The sequence below is a fragment of the Myodes glareolus genome, chromosome 9 (genome assembly GCF_982192425.1).
Source record: "Myodes glareolus chromosome 9, mMyoGla1.1, whole genome shotgun sequence".
NCBI lineage: Eukaryota > Metazoa > Chordata > Mammalia > Rodentia > Cricetidae > Myodes > Myodes glareolus.
This window is the reverse complement of record NC_142034.1, coordinates 93,269,534-93,286,873: the sequence shown is the minus strand read 5'-3', so window position 1 is coordinate 93,286,873 and position 17,340 is coordinate 93,269,534. Positions and strand designations below refer to the sequence as shown.

The 17,340-nt window shown below is 48.3% G+C and overlaps 2 protein-coding genes across 2 annotated transcripts; both read right to left on the bottom strand.

Moving 5' to 3' along the window:
- Nucleotides 1-1,289: 1,289 nt before the first annotated feature.
- LOC148121021 (hemoglobin subunit alpha) lies at nucleotides 1,290-2,136 on the bottom strand. The gene is made up of 3 exons (XM_087910721.1): nucleotides 1,977-2,136; nucleotides 1,673-1,877; nucleotides 1,290-1,525 (listed from the first exon to the last, which is right to left on the bottom strand). Exons 1-3 carry the CDS (start codon nucleotides 2,069-2,071, stop codon nucleotides 1,397-1,399), a joined length of 429 nt encoding a protein of 142 aa, XP_087766847.1. The 5' UTR covers nucleotides 2,072-2,136; the 3' UTR covers nucleotides 1,290-1,396.
- A 5,552-nt stretch (nucleotides 2,137-7,688) lies between these two features.
- Hbz (hemoglobin subunit zeta) lies at nucleotides 7,689-9,246 on the bottom strand. Its single transcript, XM_048435882.3, has 3 exons — nucleotides 9,152-9,246; nucleotides 7,990-8,194; nucleotides 7,689-7,882 (listed from the first exon to the last, which is right to left on the bottom strand). Exons 1-3 carry the CDS (start codon nucleotides 9,244-9,246, stop codon nucleotides 7,754-7,756), a joined length of 429 nt encoding a protein of 142 aa, XP_048291839.1. The 3' UTR covers nucleotides 7,689-7,753.
- Between the last annotated feature and the right edge of the window lie 8,094 nt (nucleotides 9,247-17,340).

The window sequence follows — 17,340 nt, the reverse complement described above, 5'->3', positions numbered from 1 at the left end:
TACAAACATAACTCTGTTGATAGAATGTTTGCGCAACATGTGCATTTGTATGCATGGATGTATACATGTGTGCATGGATGTGTGTATATAGTATCGCATATGTATATATGAACTTTATCCAGCCCTGCGTTCAGTTCCCAAGCCCTGCACAGATGGGACATGGAGGCACATATTTTAAATCTCTGCACTCAGGAGTTAGAAGCAAGAGGATCAGGAGCTCAAGGTCATCCTTGGCTACATAAAAGTATTTGAGTCCAGCCTGGGCTACATGAAGCCCTAAAAAAAGAAGCAGAAGGAAGGAAAGAAGGAAGCAAGCAAGGAAGAGAAGGAGAACAGACACTTTTGGGTGTAGGCACCTGCTACCTACCATTACTGTCTTGGGATGGCTCTCTATTGTTAGCTGTTTGTCTAGTAGAGCCCACCCTAATGTACAAGCGGTATTAAGGACATCACTTCCTGAGAGGGCCTGAGATAGGAATTCCTAAAACATGATTCCTTGATCCGGAGAGAAAAGCCAGAGCGGTCAGTGGAGGGCTTGGATGGCCTGCTGCCAAGTCTGCTGCTGCTCCAGACTCAGAGCCTGCTCTGTAGGAGAAGGCACCTGTGTGTGGCCACATTCGCTTATGCTCCTGTGGCTCTGAACCTTGTCTCTACCGTGGAGAGGGGCATCAGTGCAGGGCCGGGAAATGGGTGCCAAGCCTGTCTCACATACTGAGTTTTCACCTCTTTATGGTCCTCAGACATTAGTGTCCAAAGCGTGGGCATGAGGTGTGGCACCCATACAGACTTGTCTGGTGTCTGCAGTGGCACCATTCACCCCCCCCCCAAGTTTCATTCTTGTTTCTGGTCTTCAAAAAGATTTTAGGGGGTGGGTGAATGAGGATTCAATATCACTCTGAAAAAAGGGAGGACTGGAGCAGTCACCTGTTGGGGAGTCCTGGAAATTCTGTTTTTGGTCTTTTTTTGGTGTTTTGTGTGTGTGTGTGTGTGTGTGTGTGTGTGTAATGTAAGGTAGCAGTAGTGAAAATTATCCTAGTCTGATGGGAAACCCAGGATAAGAGTAACCCAGCCAGGAACTGCAGAACAAGAGGTTGCCCAGAGACCCTGGGCAGGAGACTCTGCTTGACCCCTCTTCCCTCCACTTGTCCTCCCCTTTCCTCCCTACTCTAGTCTGACATTCTGCCTCAGCACAGGGGACCTGAGTCCCAGGCTGGGGATATGACCTCCCCTAGGATTCCCCATGTCAGTCGGGGCACCTTTGCAGATGCAGACAACCCAGGCACACAGGCTTCTTCCTACTTAGGCTTTATTCAAAGACCAAGAGGTACAGGTGCAAGGGAGGGGAGACTGCCTGTCCAGAAGGCAAGCCTGGCAGGAGACGCCCTGAAACTCCAGTTTAACGGTACTTGGAGGTCAGCACGGTGCTCACAGAGGCAAGGAATTTGTCCAGAGAGGCGTGCACTGCGGGGGTGAAGTCGGCAGGAATGTGGTTGGCCAGGGTCACCAGCAGGCAGTGGCTCAGGAGCTGTGGAGACAGGACGTTTCAGACCATGGAGTAGACACCTAGTCACCTTGGTTTGAGGGGCTCCAGGCCTTTCCGGCTTGTCCCAGATGCTGCCCCCCACCTCCCATCAGCCTCTCAACTGCCGCACCATTCAGCCCCAGCACATACCTTGAAGTTGACAGGGTCCACACGCAGCTTGTGGGCGTGCAGGTCGCTCAGAGCAGACAGGGCACCGGGCAGGTCATCCAGGTGTCCAACTGCGGTGGTCAGGGCGTCGGCGACTTTCTTGCCGTGGCCCTTGACCTGGGCAGAGCCGTGGCTGACATCAAAGTGAGGGAAGTAGGTCTTGGTGGTGGGGTAGGCCACGAACATCCTGTGGAAAGAAGGTTGGGGGAGAAGTTGAGGTCACAGGAAAGCACAGTTAAGACCTGCCCGCTGTGCACTGTGTCTGCTTTGGATTCCGTGGTCTCACCTCTCTAGGGCCTCGGCGCCATACTCAGCAGCGTGGCCGCCAATCTTGCCCCAGGCAGTCTTGATGTTGGTCTTGTCGTCCCCAGAGAGCACCATGATGATTCCTTCTTGAGTCTGTCAGAATCAGAAGTGTGTTGAACCCGCAGCAAGCAGCACTTAAATACCTGCTGTGTGTGGGACACGCCCTTGGGGCAGCCCTCATTGGCTGACTAGGGTGGTTCACTGCAGAGCAAGGCAGGCAGGGGGCGCTCGGGGGTTGGGGAGATGGCAATAGGCTTCTTCTGCCTGTAGGGAATCCTGATCACCCCCTGGGGTGCTTCTTGATCACTTCCTTTGTCTTCAAAGTGTTACAGAAAGGGTCCCAAAGCCTTGTGCAGAGAAGGCAGTTGCTCAGACCAGCCTGAGCAGTGCCCAGCCCTCCACCTTGCTCTGGGTCCCAGCTTCTCACTCTCCTTCCTAAGCCACACTCCCTGCTCTGCCCCACACTATCCTGGGAACAAGAACGGTAGATATGGGACCCACAGAGGAACCCTCTCTCCCTGTCTTTTCTCCCTCCTCCCTCTCCCGTCCCTTTGTCTACTCTCTCCTCTCCTGGCTACTCCTTTCTTTTTTTCCCTCTCTCTCCTTTTCCTCTTTTGTGTGGACAGGTTTTGCTGTGATACCCGGGCTGACCTGAACTCCTCTGGCTCAAGTGAACCCCCTGGTCAGTCTTCTAAGCACAGGGAACTGCAGGAGCAGGGCACCAGACTCTCTGACTCCCATCTCAGCTGCCCAGGGCTCCCATAGATGCAAAGGAAAGAAGCTGAGAGCTGATTTTGATGTTGCACATGGGGAACCTCAGGTCCTAGCAGGCTGAGACAGGAGGCTTGCCTGAGCCCAGGAACTCAAGGTCAGTCTCTGCAAAGAGAGACCCCATCTTTCTAATGCAAGCAAACAGTAGCAAAAAAGGTGCGGGGGTGTGTGTGTGTGTGTGTAACCAGATGGCAGAATGTTTACCCAGGTTGAGGAAGGTTCTGGATTCAGTTCTAGCACTGCAAAAATAAATGTATAACACAGAGCATGAATTGGTAGCCAATTGAAACTCCTGGGCTCAGTTCCAACTTCTTTGACTTGGGGTGAGGGTGACTGAGCACAGGGACTGACTTCCGGCTGGAGTAACACTGAAGTGTCTGTGAAGTCTAAATGGCTGTCCATATCTCCTCTCCCCTCCTCTCTTCTCCTCTCCTCTCCTCTCTCTCTTTCTTTCTTCCCTTCTTTCTTACTCTCATTTCTTTTCTCACCTTCTCCCTCTCTATTTTTTTTCCCTTCTGACTTGAGACAGTTTGCCATGCAGCCCACTGGTCTTCATAGGTCACACACATTGCTGAGACCGGATGAGCACTTTTTCTTTTCTTTTCTTTTCTGAGCTTCTACTGATCTTGAACATATGATGTTCCTGCTTGCACCTCTCAAATTTGGAGGTTACAGTTTGCACCAAAACACCTAGCTTAGTTTTTTCTCAAGCCGAGTCTGTCCTTGAGTTAGTTATTCCCTACCTCAGTCTCCATAGTAGCTGGGACCACTACTCTAAAGATGTGTTCTGCTGTGATCTGTGTTGTATGTTTAGCTGCTGTTGGTCAGTGACATTTCCAAGGAGGCAGCACATCTCAGAACTTTCCTTCCCAGTCTCCTGAGACAACCACCCTCGGAAGGCTGACTTTTCCCAGGCTTTGGGAATGGTTCCAGGGCCCTTCTCTCTGGATACTCACACTGGCTCCCCTCCCCCATTCAGCTTTAGAAAAGTCCTTGGGCCAAGACAGTAGAAGCATGGCCGCTGATGACATGTCAGTGACAGAGAGAACCCAGACACATAGGTTGCCACCCAGACTGATTTTATTTGGACCAGGGCATGCAGGTGTGGAATGGAAGGAGAGCAAAGAGAACAGGGGTCTGTCCCCAAGGTTCTGATTTAACCATTTCTGGAGGCTTGGTCCTGGCTACAAGTCTCAAAAGCTGTCCAGAACAAAGAGCCACCTCTAGGGTGATTTTAGCTGGGTGGAGGCTGGTGTCATCAGAAGCCATGGAAAGATCATTTGTTATAGAGGCAGTGGAGAGCCTCCAACTTCTTTCTCTGGAAACTTTGGGGTTGGTTTCATGTTCTGAGACCTCTGTCCCTTTATCTTTCTGAGCCCTGCCTGCTTGCTGACTTTGAAGTTGGTCTGGGACACATGCAGCTCAGTTCACTCAGGGCTGACAGGAGCCTGGAAAAGTTGTTCATTTGGTCCACTGCATGGCTCAGCACATGGACTATCTTCTTGCCTCGGGTCTTGACCCGGACAGAGTCAGCGTTCTGGTTGTACTCAGGGCAGTAGGTCTTGAGGGAGTTATTGAGCAGCCTGTGAAGAGAAGCGGTGGTAGTGGGTAAAGGGGATTGGGAACGACTGGGGAAAGTTCAGTTAGAGACTGTAAATAGGACTGAGGAGTGGCTTTCGCTGTTCAACCCAGACCTTAGAGCCGGGGAGAGGGTAGAAGAGTCCTCATCTCTCCGGGGTCTCCGAATGATAATCAGCCTTATGCCTTTTAACCTTGATCCAGATAGCCCCAATGTTGGTAGCCCTATCAACAGAGAGAACCATGGTGGGCTCTTTCTGAGTCTGTGTCTGAACCAGAACGGCTGGATCTGGCGAGCACTGTGCATTTGTGTAGTGTTGAGGAGATGGATGAGGTAGTGTACTGTGGCAGGATGTGACTGCAGCGAGCTTCCACGGTGAGCACATTCATCTGAGGAGGCTCCTTTCCGGGAAAATGCAGATGGGAGGGGTTAGGGCTCTGCTGTCAGGGCTGCTTTAAGTCTTGCAGGACTGTACAGACAGAGACCAGGCTTTCCATGCTGTAAGTCGTGTCTCGTAGTTCTTGCACAGTTTCTAAAAGCTGCTAAATGCACAATCCATCCTTTATGGGGCTTGGGAAGAGGAGTCCAATATTTACAATTTTAAATTACATTTATGTATTTGTGTGTTTGTTTACTGTGTGTGTATGTGCACATATGCCATGGCACACGTGTGGAAGTCAGAGAAAAACTTGTGCGAGCCATCCTTTCCTTCCACCATCGGGTCTTGGGGATTTAATGCAGGTTCTCAGGTTTCATGGCAAGTGCCTTGACTGGCTGATCCAACTCACCGGTTGGGCTATCTTCTATCATGTTTTCCTAAGGACTAAAGCTGTTCCATGTTTATGTAGCAGTGGGGAGGTGGGTGTTAACTTCCCCTCCTCTCTTTGCTCAGCTCGTGCTCAGGCAGCTCGGGATACCCAACAGGCCCTCAGCACCAGCTGTTGGAGGAGCTCAGGCAACCATGGATAGAGCATTCCTTTTCAGATCTGGCATTGTGCTGGACCAGGTCGGATGCTCCCTACACTATGGAATGTCATTCTGGAGGCCACATGCATTCAGTGTTTACAAAGCTCCAGAATCGCCAGGCAGTGGTGGCACATGCCTTTAATCCCAGCACTTGAGAGGCAGAGATAGGCAGATCTCTGTGAGTTTGAGGCCAGCCTGGTCCACAGAGTGAGTTCCAGCACAGCCTCCAAAACTACAGAGAAACCCTGTCTCGAGAAACCAAAATCAAACAAACAAACAAACAAAAAACCCCAAAAGTCCCAACCCCAAAGCTCCAGAATCTTGCTCTAACTTTTGTTCTTTGCCAACAAACCAAAGAAGCCCTGTAATCTCTCCCCCCCCCCCACCAACATGGGAATGTTGAAACAGCTTGTGGAAAGGACCCAGGAAGTTTAAGTGTCCCAGATGGGGTGGGAGCGACTGTTCCGTGTCCACCATGCGCTGTGATCTCAAAATAGTTTGAAAAACCTAGTAAGTTCCTGGTTGTCTGCCTGATAGCTCAGGCATGCACAGAATCAACCAGCTTGTCATTGTGGTCTGTCTCTGCCACATTGTGGCCACCAACAATCACCAACTCTCCTCACACTGTGAAGCTCAGAGAAGGAGGTCACCTGTTCTGGGTCTAGGACTGTAGCAGGGGGAGCATGCTAGGAAGGAGCCCACCTGGAAGGGGACAGAAGTGAAGCCTGGGCCAGGCCGGCTTTACCAGGGATCAGGTTATGGCTTGATCTCAGGGGCTTGGCTCTGTTTGTTGGTATTCGTTTGCAAAAGACCAGGGGATTTGCCGCTGGAAGTACCAACAAAGGAGGAGATGAAGGAGGAATGAATCCACGAGAAAATGCAGATCTGCTTTGGGAAAGGTGTGACTAGCCTTGGTGCCAGATTTGACTTGTGAAAGAATACACTCCCCAGGCCACTTCCAAACACACACTCTCTCTCTCTCTCTCTCTCTCTCTCTCTCTCTCTCTCTCTCTCTCTCTCTGCCCAAAGTGGAATGGCTATTTAAGAATTCTAGGAGACTCTCTCTGTGACGGATGCTGAACTTCTTTGTCCTGTAACAGAAATGTAACCAGTCTAGTTCTTAAAAATGTCTAGTTCTTAAAAATTGAAGTCTCTCTTAGTAGATATGTCCAGACTGAGTCCAGCGGCTTATACGGTGAACTCACTCTGCAGATAGGGGGACCGGTACCACTTCAAACACTCCTGTTGAATACACCCAGTTGTGCTCTGTACCCTCAGATAGGCCAGATTAACTGATAAATTGATAGGGTCCACTGGAAGTGCCAGAACCTGTCAGATCTGCGCACTGGTGGTTCAGACGGTGCAGAGTACTAACAGCGAGCATGCGCAACCTGAGACTTAGCACCCATCTGACAGGCATTTAGTTGTGGGGAAATCTTGGTGTTGGGGTACAGCGCGAATAGCTGGCTTCAGCAGTTCCTGAGCAGACAGGGCAACCCATGTGGTTCCCACTAACCCTAGCACTGTTCAGCACCCCGGGGAAACCTCAGGTGAGCCCTGTGCCCCACATCCCTGACATGGTAAGGCAGAGAGATTAAGATCTGACCAAAGACCTGTGTGGGCCGGACCTGTGCTGCTTACTAGAGGCCCTGGAGACCCCGAGTCGCGCGAAGTGAGCTGTAATGTGACTGCACTCCTGGGTGCTGAGTTTGGCACAGACGTGGGGTGCTCAGGGGATCACATTGCCCCATTTCTTCATCAGAGCCTTCCTATCCAGCAGGCCCTGATCTGCTGAGCTCAGATGGAACGCAGACCCCCTTCGCCTATCCACAGAAATAAGCCCAGAGCGAGCGAAACCTGCGGCTCACTCCTGTGTATGTACCTTTGTTTCGAACTCGCAGAACCTGTAATTTACTCCTATGAAGGCAGTTACTGCTCTTGTCAGGAGGGAGCCAAAAAGAATCCGACCAGGAAGTCCTCTGCTTCTTTAAGGACAGGGACACCCCCTCCCCCAGCTGCTAGGGTGGCGGGAGCTGTGATGGGGAATTCCTGACACCTACCCACCACTCTGTGCGCAGCTGTTTAGGAAGGCGAGAAGCCCAGCTGTGCGTCTGACCGAGGGCCTGCATAAGCTGGTGCTTGGAAGCTCTGCTTCCTGCGTGCTGTGACTCTGGGGGTTCTCAAGCGCAAGACCCTCCCCCAACCACCCTAGGAATGTCCTTCAGGCCGTGTGTGGCATTAGGATCCACAATGTTCCTGAGAAGCCCCTGTGAATACCACAGTATCCCCATCCCCATTTTCCTCCAAGACTGAGAACACAGGACCAGTTATTTCCGTCTTCAACCATTTATTGGGGGCTACGGGAAAGATCTCTGAGTGGGGGTGTTCAGTTAAGGGTAGGAGAGGGGTCGTAGCCCGTCTGGGAGTCCGGACGGTGGCGCTTAGCGGTACTTCTCAGTCAGGACGGAAGACAGGATAGACATGAACTTGTCCCAGGCTTCATGGACCTCAGCGGTGAAGTCGGCCGGGAAGCGTGCAGCCAGGGTGACCAGCAGACAGTGAGACAGGAGCTGCGGAGGCAAAAGGGAGGTTCAGTGCACAGTGCAGCGAGACCCCACTTGCTTTCCTCCCTCGTGTCCTTCCCTCCTGAGGTCCCCCTCCGTTCTCACAAACCCACCTTAAAGTTGACTGGGTCCACACGCAGGATGTAGGCGTGCAGCTCACTCAGCTTGGTCAGAGCACCGGAGAGGTTGTCGATGTTCTTAACCGCGTCGCCTATGGCAGCCAAGATCTTGGAGCCGTGGGCACGCAGCTGCTGCGACCCGTGGTGCAGGTCGAAGTGCGGGAAGTAGGTCTTCGTCTGGGGGTAGCTGCAGAAGAGCCTGGGAGTAGGGAGAAAGCATTATTTTGGGGGTGGTCATTAGGCGGACGACTCTTCTTGCCTTAGGCTCAAAATTTAAGGAGTCCTAAAGACTTACTAGACAGAAAAACAAAACAAAACAGTATTTTACCACAGTGTTCAAAGAAATGAAATTAGTGGCTGGAGAGATGGCTCAGCAGTTAAGAGCACTGACTGATTTTCCAGAGGACCCAGGTCCAATTCCTAGCACCCTTATAGTAGCTCACAATTGTTTGTAACTCCAGTTCAGGGCTTTTGACACCCTTACACTGATATACTTGCAGGCAAAACACCAATGAACACAAAATAAAAATAAATTATATATTTAAATAAAGAAATGAAATTAAATGCAAAAAAAAAGCACATAGAATAGTGCAAAACACAAAACAAAAGCCGGGTCTAGAGAGATGGCTCAGCGGTTGAGAGCACTGACTCCCCTTGAAGAGACCTTATAACCTCCAGTAACTAAGGTGCAAGGGAATCTCATGCCTCTGGCTTCCAGCGGCACCTGTTCTCACAGGCAGGCAGGCAGGCAGGCAGGCATGCACATGCACACACACACTAATAATAATAATAATAAATCTTTAAAAAATACTCCAAGATAGACATTACCATTTCCTGTTGCCCCAGGCCCCACTGCACCTCCTCATTGCCTGTCCCTCGCTCATTTGTCCATTCCTACTCATTCAATAAAGACTTGTGGAGCCATGTGGAGGACTTGGTGAGGACCGTGACTGCCAATTCACCTCCTCTAGCGGCTCATCCGTCCTCCTGGACCCCCTCCTTACAAGCACCTCTCTCTCGGTCCCCTTCATCACCATGTCTTCCTCCTCATGGCCTCTTCTCAGTGGCTTCTCCCCACCGACTTCTCCTTGTCACTCCCTTCCTGCTGACCCCTGGCTTCTGATTTGGTGACTCAAGCCACCGTGCCTAGACTTACCTCTCCAGAGTCTCGGTGCCGATGGCCTCGGCCTGTGCAGCCATCTTGTCCCACATGGACATGATGATAGCTCGCTCGTTCTTCATCAGAGACATGGCGGTGGTGGTGAGGGCTGGAGGTTGTGCTGGAGCTGAATGCACTCAGAGCTGGCCTGATGTGCTTGTCTCCAGTGTCCCCTTATATATACAAAGTCAGGGGCCCTGACAGGCTATGGCCACTGGTTGGTAGAGGGGAGGGGGCTCATTGGGTGGGGCTTGTTATCAGACACAGTGACCAGCAATGGGAATCAGGGCCTGGTAGGGCTGAGGGGGTCTAGAGCTATCGCTCCTGCTCATTCCCCTTGGTCTAAGGGGGGCGGGGTGCTGGTCACAGTCCTGCATTGAATCCAGGAGAGATAGGGGCCCAGCCATGTCAGGAGGTCATTCCTGTGTCCAGAGCTGGACTGCCCTTCCTTATTTCGGAATCACAAAATTGTCTGTGCCATCTCTGGTCATCATTCTTAGTTTCTGTGACTCTTGAGTTTCCGCCAAGGAAGTTGGAGTCCCGCTCGCTCAACACTGAGGGAAGAGTATGGAAGTCTGTTCGCACCAGGAGGTGACAGGTTAGCAAAAAAAAAAAAAAAAAAAAAAAAAAAAAGCAATAATTTGCACCATAGCAACCAGTGTCTGGAGAAACACATGATTTTTTTTTTTTTTTAAATGAAACACATGATTCTTCTAGCTTAACTTAACATGCGGTGAAGTTGATTTGTTCATTGTCCTCTGAACTGGCATGTATATAGACTTATGTATCCCAGTCACTATCAGGATATAGAATAGTCCCACCATCCCAGAAACCCCCACAGTCACCCATCTGCTGCCTCATCGTCCTCTTGCTAACCCATCATTTTCAAAAATTTGTGTGGCTGGGGTCATTGTATCTTTTACGGCGGGCTTCTTTCATCTTGTCTACTGTCTGTGGACTCCTCTACCGTAGCAGCAGTTGGCTACATCTCATGTTAGGCTGTAAATATGCAGCCGTTTATCCTTGCAGTCCCTGAAGGACTCTTGCGGTTTCTATGTGGTGTTATTACAAACAGACACGTTGACCATGCATAGAGAAGGCTCTGCATGAACACAGGCTTCTATTTCTCCATCTCCGTGTCTGTGTATATCTATCCCTAGGAGTAGAATTGCTGGCATATGCGGAGGGCAGACTTAGCTTCATTAGGAAGGCCAAGCTTTTCATGAGTGTCTCTGCTGTCCCGTATTCTGGTGTGTACCATTGCCAGAGTTTTTGAATCTTGGCTGTTTTAATAGGTAAATAGTGATGTAGCATTGAGGCTGAGAATTGTATTTCTCCGGTGGCCAATAATGTGGAAGATCACTCCATGAGGCTATTCGTTATCCATATGCTATCTTTGGTAGCCTTTTTGCCTAAGTACTTTGCCCCTTTTAAACCGGGCTATTCTCTTACTGGGGGCTTATGGGCATTCTGTATGATCTGGGTACAGTCCTTTCTGTCAAATATTGCTTGCAAATACCTTCTATTAGATTTTTTTTATATATATACAAAGGCTACTGTGTAGCTTTGACTGACCTGGAACTTGCTATGCAAATCAGGCTGGCTCATAGAGACCCACCTACCTCTACCTCCCTAGTGCTGGGACCAAAGATGTGGGCTACCACACCCAGATTAAGAAAGAATTTTTAAGAATTCACTACCTAACTACAAAACACAAAGGTTTTTTTAAACCTACATTTTCTTTTAAAAGTTTCATAGTTTGTTTGATGTTTGTATAGGGGATTCATTTTTAAATAAATTTTGTTTGCGGTATGATATGTTAGGGCTATGCTAATATTTTTGATCATGGACCTCTGCTCCACAGTTAACTGTTGCAAAGCCTCTAAGCTCTCTATTAAATTCACTTCTCACACTGATTAGTAAAACCTTGACTGGCTGGGCTAGGGATATGTGCTTGCCTAGCTTGTGTGAGGCCCTGGATTCAATCCTCGGGCTTACATCCCCATCCCATGCTAATTAGCTCTCACCTCTCTGCATCTTGGCTGAGACAGAGTGTAAGCATTAACTAGCTATATTTTCATTACTCTCCATTTATTTAGTGGGTGTGCAAGGGCCAAGGCGGGAGGTCAGAGGACGAATTTGAGAGCCAGTTCTTGTCTTCCACCATCTGGATCCTAGGGATGGAACTCAGGTCCTCAGGCTTGGCGGCAAGTGCCTTTACCCAGAGAGTCACCTTGATGGCCCAAATTAGTCTGTGTGTGTATGTGTGTGTGTGTCTGAGACAAGGTTTCTCTGTAGCTTTGGAACCTGTCCTGGAACTAGCTCTAGTAGACCAGGCTGGCCTCAAACTCACAGAGATCTGCTTGCCTCTGCCTCCTGACTGCTGGGATTAAAGGCGTGCGCCATCACTGCCCAGCGGTCATATTTTTATAAGACAGTTTCAGGACTTTATTCTGTTCCATTGATTTACATGTCTATGTTCAGCCACAATGTATTGCCTTGATTACTACAGCTTTATGGTAAGTCTTAAAGTTGGGTAATATCTCACAGACTGAGAAAAATAATTTTTTTTTTTTTGGTTTTTTGAGACAGGGTTTCTCTGTGTAACAGTCCTAGCTGTCCTGGAACTAGTTATTGTAGGCCAGGGTGGCCTCAAACTCACAGAGCTCTGCCAGCCTCTGCCTCCCAAGTGCAGGGATTAAAGGTGTGCGCGACCACCGACCAGAGAGAACAATAATTTTTATTTCCTAATTGATTTTTAGTTTTTTAAAATTTAACTTTAAGTTTTTGATTTTCAAGACAGAGTTTCTCTGTGTAGCCCTGGAACTTGCTCTGTAGACCAGGCTGGCCTCAAACTCAGTGGTCTGCCTGCCTCTGCCTCCCAAGTGCTGGGACTAAAGGTGTGTGCTATCACTACCTGTAGTTTAGGCTGGTCTTGAGTTTGTGATCCTCCTGCCTCCATTTCCCAAGTGCTGGGATTACAGATGTGTGCCACATGCCTAGTACAACAATATTTGACAATCATATATCTAAGAAAGAACTTGTCTAAACTAGGGGACGGGGTAGAGCTCAGTAGTAGAGCCCATACTTAGTTTAGCATGAACAGGTCATGAGTTTAGTTCATATACCAAAGCTAAAGCAAAACCAGAATTTGAGACTGGGCTACATAGTGAGTTCTTCAAGCTAGCCTGAACTACAGTGTGCGACTTGGTATCAAAAACAAGCAGACAAACAAACATTGTAGATGCACCACTTCATAGCTACTAGGATGGCCATAATTAAAACGACAAGATAAAGGCAGTGTGGTGGCACAAGACTCTAGTCCCACAACTCAGGAGGCAGAGACAAGCAGATCTCTGAGGAGTTCCAGTTCAGCCTGGTATGGAGCAAGTTCCAGGACAGTCAAGGCTACCCACAGAAACCCTGCCCCCAAAAAACATAAATCAAAAAATAGATAGATATTAAAAAATAATTTAAGCTGGGAAGTGATGGCGCATGCCTTTAATCCCAGATCTCTGTGAATTCGAGGCCAAACTGGTCTACAGAGAGAGTTCTAGGATAACCAGGGCTACACAGAGAAATCCTGCCTTGAAAACAAACAAACAGGCAAAAATATAGAAAATAAAAATGCTTGTGGAGATTTGAAGAAATTGGAATCTTAATAAAATGGAACAGGGAGCTATAGAACGGTGCACACTGGAAAGCAGCTTGGCAGTCTCTCAAAAGTTAAGGCAGTCAGCTGGCGGTGGCGCACGCCTTTACTCCCAGCACTCGAGAGGCAGAGGCAGAGGCAGAAAGATCCCCGCTAGTTTGAGGCCAACCTGGTCTACATAGGGAGTTCCAGGGCAGCCTGGGCAACATAGAGGGATCCTATTTGAAAAACAAACACAAAAATACAAGTTAAAGGTAGTGTTGCCATATGGTCTTACTGTTCCATTACTGCATATACACTCAAGAGAAAGGAAGCACATGTCTAAAATAACCATGGGAGTTTGTTCATAGCAACAGCATCACTTCTTATTTTCGTGAACTGTGAGTTGTTTCATTCAAATATGTTAGTCATTCTCCTTGTATAGTTTTTTTGTTTGTTTGTTTGTTTGTTTTTTGAGACAAGCTTTCTCTGTGTAACAGCCCTAACTGTCCTACAACTTGCTCTGTAGACCAGGCTGGCTTTGAACTCACAGAGATCCATCTGCCTCTGCCTCCCGAGTGCTGAGATTAGGCCTCTTTTGAGTTTAGAACAACCAACAACCCATAGGAAGACAGCTCAGTAGGCCTCCCTGAAACCAAGAGCTGTAGCATAACCCGCTGCTGATCTCCAGCCAGGGCCTTTGTAACACTATTATTGATGATAATCTGAAGTGGAAACAACCCAAACGTTCCTTTTCCTCCCTCCCTGATTTCTCCACAACAACTCTGACAGGATCTCCTGTATCCTAGCCTCAAACTTTCTAGGTAGCCATGGGTGAACTCTGAATTATCTCCTGAGTGCTGGGATCACAGGCACGTGCTACCACACCCAGTTTACGTGGTGCTGGGGATTGAACCCAGGACTTCATGCGTGCTAGGCAAGCGCTCTGTCAACTGAGCTACACCCCAGCTCTGGCACATGGACTTCCAAAGCTACGAAAAGAACACTGGACTGTTCCAAATAACTGGTCAATTTATATTTCCCCTGGTGATATGAGTTTCCCTCCCAAACAGCCGGCACTGTTGGTATTCTGGTCTCCTTTGATTTAGGCTTTCTGGTCAGGAGTGCGGTGATTTCTCTGGTGGGTTTCCTGGTAGTGAGTGAGGTTGAGCCTTTTCACAACTTCACTGGCTGCTGGATTTCCTCTTCCTGAAGTATCCTGATGCTCGTTTTCTGTTGTGATGGTCTCACTGATGTGTCAGAATTTGGAAAATATTTGAAATTACATATGGATTATATATCGAAAAATATATATGGATATAACTTCTTCACCAGTTTTGCATGCATTTTATCTCCTCCCTGCTCTGTCGTTTGTAGCACCCCTACTAGAACTGCATGTCAAGCTTCGGGCCTTGCCCATGCCGGGTGGATGCTCCGCACTGAGATACATCTCCAGCCCTACCTCATTCTGATGAGTAATGATGACCAAGTTTCTCATCTTAACCTGTGGGTGGTGGCACACAGTTGTAACACCAAGCATTTTAGAGGCTGAAGCAGCAGGACTATTTTGAGTCTGAGATCAGACTGAGCTCTATAGTGTGTTCCAGGACAGAAAGCTTGTCTCCAAGGAGAAGAAGAGGGAAAATTTGCGTAATTTTTTTTTAAAAAAAAGTTTTTCACAATAGGGTTTCTCTGTGTAGCCCTTACTGTCCTGGAACTTGATTTGTAGACCAGGCTGGCCTTGAACTCACAGAGATCTGCCTGCCTCTGCCTCCCAAGTGCTGGTATTAAAATTGCACCACCACTGACTGGCCATAAGTTTGTAGTTTTGATGAAGTAAATTTGTGAATTTGATGACCTGTTGGAAAATGTCACATATTTCTATCTGAAATACGCTGAGACTGGAAACACCTTTCTTGCCCATCAGTGTATGACAAATTATAATTAGGATATTTCCATTCAATGAGACACTGTTCAGCCATAAAAATGAAGTGATGATACACACAGCAACATGGATAAAGCTTGGAAACATCATCGAAAGTGAGAGAAACAGATTCAAATAGTTATGCCTCATGATTCCATGTCCAGCAACTGTCTGGAACAGGCGAATTCTTACAGAGTGGATTACGGTTATCAGGCCTGGGGAAGCAGGGGAGAGGAAATGGGTGCTTATAGGAAGATTATTTTTTGGGGTGATGACAATAGTATAGCACTAGAGAGGGGTGATGGGCGTACACTATCATGAGTGCACAAAATGCTACTGACTATTAAATGCTACTACCTTTAAAATGTCATATTTTGATTTTTATATCTAAAAAAGAAATTCTATCTTAGTTACTGTTTTTTGGGGGGGAGGGGTATTGTTGCACAACCTGTGTGGAGATCAGAGGACAGCTTGTGGGTACTGGCTCCTTCTATCATGTTGCTCCCTGGGATTGAGCTCAGGTTGTCAGACATGGTGTCAAGTCCTTGACCTCCAAAGCCATCTCACTGACCCTGTTTCTGTGGTTTGATTTTTTCCCCTGGTTTTTTGAGTTGAGGTCTTGCTATATAAACCTAACTCCTCGGGAACTTGCTATGCAGCTCACAATGGTGTTGAACTTACAGCGATCCTCCTGTCTTTGCCTCCTGAGTGTTATAGGCATGGTACTACCCTGCCTGGCTTTTTTATTTATTTTATTTTTATTTTTTGTGACAGATCCTCACTGTCTACTCCACACTAGCTCAGAACTCACTATGAAGCCAAAATCATCACTTTCTGCTTCGACCGCTGAGGTTGCTGAGATGTACCTCCCTGATCACTGGATGCTAGGGTTGTTAAGATGTGCCGCCATGACCGCTGGGATGCTGGGGTTGCTGAGATGTGTTCCCTCAACCTCTGGGGTGCTGAGGTTGCTGAGATGTGCCACCCTGGTCTCTGGGATGATGAGGTTGCTGAGATGTGCCCCCTCTACCTCTGGGATGCTGGGTTTGCTGAGATGTACCCTCTCCACCTCTGGGATGCTGGGGTTGCTTAGATGTGCCTCCCTGACCTCTGGGATGCTGGGGTTGCTGAGATGTGCCCCCTCGACCACTGGGATGCTGGGGTTGCTGGGATATGCCCTCTTAACCTCTGGGATGCTGGGGTTGCTGAGATGTGCCACCATGCCTTGCTGCCTATGTTATTTTTTTTATTTACTCACTTTTACTTTTATTTTTGGGCAGGCAGTGTTTGTGTGTCTAGAATTGGCCTCAAACTTACTGTATACCCAAGGACAGTCTTTAATTTCTTCAAATTTTTTTTTTGTATGTGTTGATGTGTGAACTGCATGTCTGGGTGAGGGTGTTGGAGCCACTGGAACTTGAGTTACAGACAATTGTGAGCTGCCATGTATATGCTGGGAATTGAACCCAGATCCTCTGGAAGATCAGTCAATGCTCTTAATCACTGAGGACAGCCAGAACTATGTAGAGAGACCCTGTTTCAAAACAAAACAGACAAACAAAAAAGAATAAAAACATGTCCAAATATCAGGATTAAGAGAGATTCTAAGCGGGTTGGAGAGATGACTCAGGGGTTAAAAGCACTGGCTTCTCTTCCAGAGGGCCTGAGTTCAACTCCCAGCACCCACGTGGTAGCTCATAACTGCTTATAACTCCAGTTCCAGGTGTCTGACACCCTCGCAGGCAAAACACCAATGCATATAAAAATAAATAAATCATAAAAAAGAGAGATTCTAAGCACATTTTTTTAAAGCTTCGCAATGCCATCGTATGTATTTGGCAGCAGGTTTGTACTGAATTGCTTTTGTGTGACCTAAGGTCAGTGATATTTATCAAGTGCTTTCCAAGTTCTTCACACCAAACTCTCTCTGAAAGGGCAGTTCTATCATCACTGGGGTTTTTAAGGTAAGGAAACAGCAGCTCAGGGGAATTTAAATGTGCCTATGGCTCCAGCGGAGGCGGGACCCAGCTGTACGGTGGTGTAGGCTGGGGTGCTGACTGGGGAAAAGCCAGTCTTGGTTTCTCCACCTGTGAACACAGAGCCCAGACCTGTGCAAAGCCCAGGATGCTGAAGCTGCTGTTCTGAATCAGAATTGCAAGCTCCAGGCACATTCTGAGCTTGAGTAAGTGGGCTGAGAAGTCTGTCTGGTCAATCAAGCAGAAGGCTGGGATCTGTGGAAGCCCCTAAAGAAGGTGACCGTGGTGGGAGGGTAATTAGCCTCGTGAGTTCAGTTTCACCGTTTAAACTTCTACGATGGAGTAGGCTTAACTTCCACTTCAGTGCTATGAAGGGTCGCCTCTGACAGGAATTCAGGACACGGGATTTAAAACTATTCTTTTGCAATTCTGGGCAAATAGCTCTTTCTTGGAGAGGAGAAGGTGGCTCTCAGATAGTGTCTGTGAGCCCCACCCAGCCCTCTGGCTGACCAAGTGACAAGACTGATAAGGCCTGGCATCCCTATGGCCTCCTACTCAGCATGAGGGAGACCCTGGGGGCTGGGGAGCAAGGTTCCAAAGTTCCATTTCCAAAAGTCTACTTCTTCTTTCATAAAGAAGGTTATGAAAGCACATT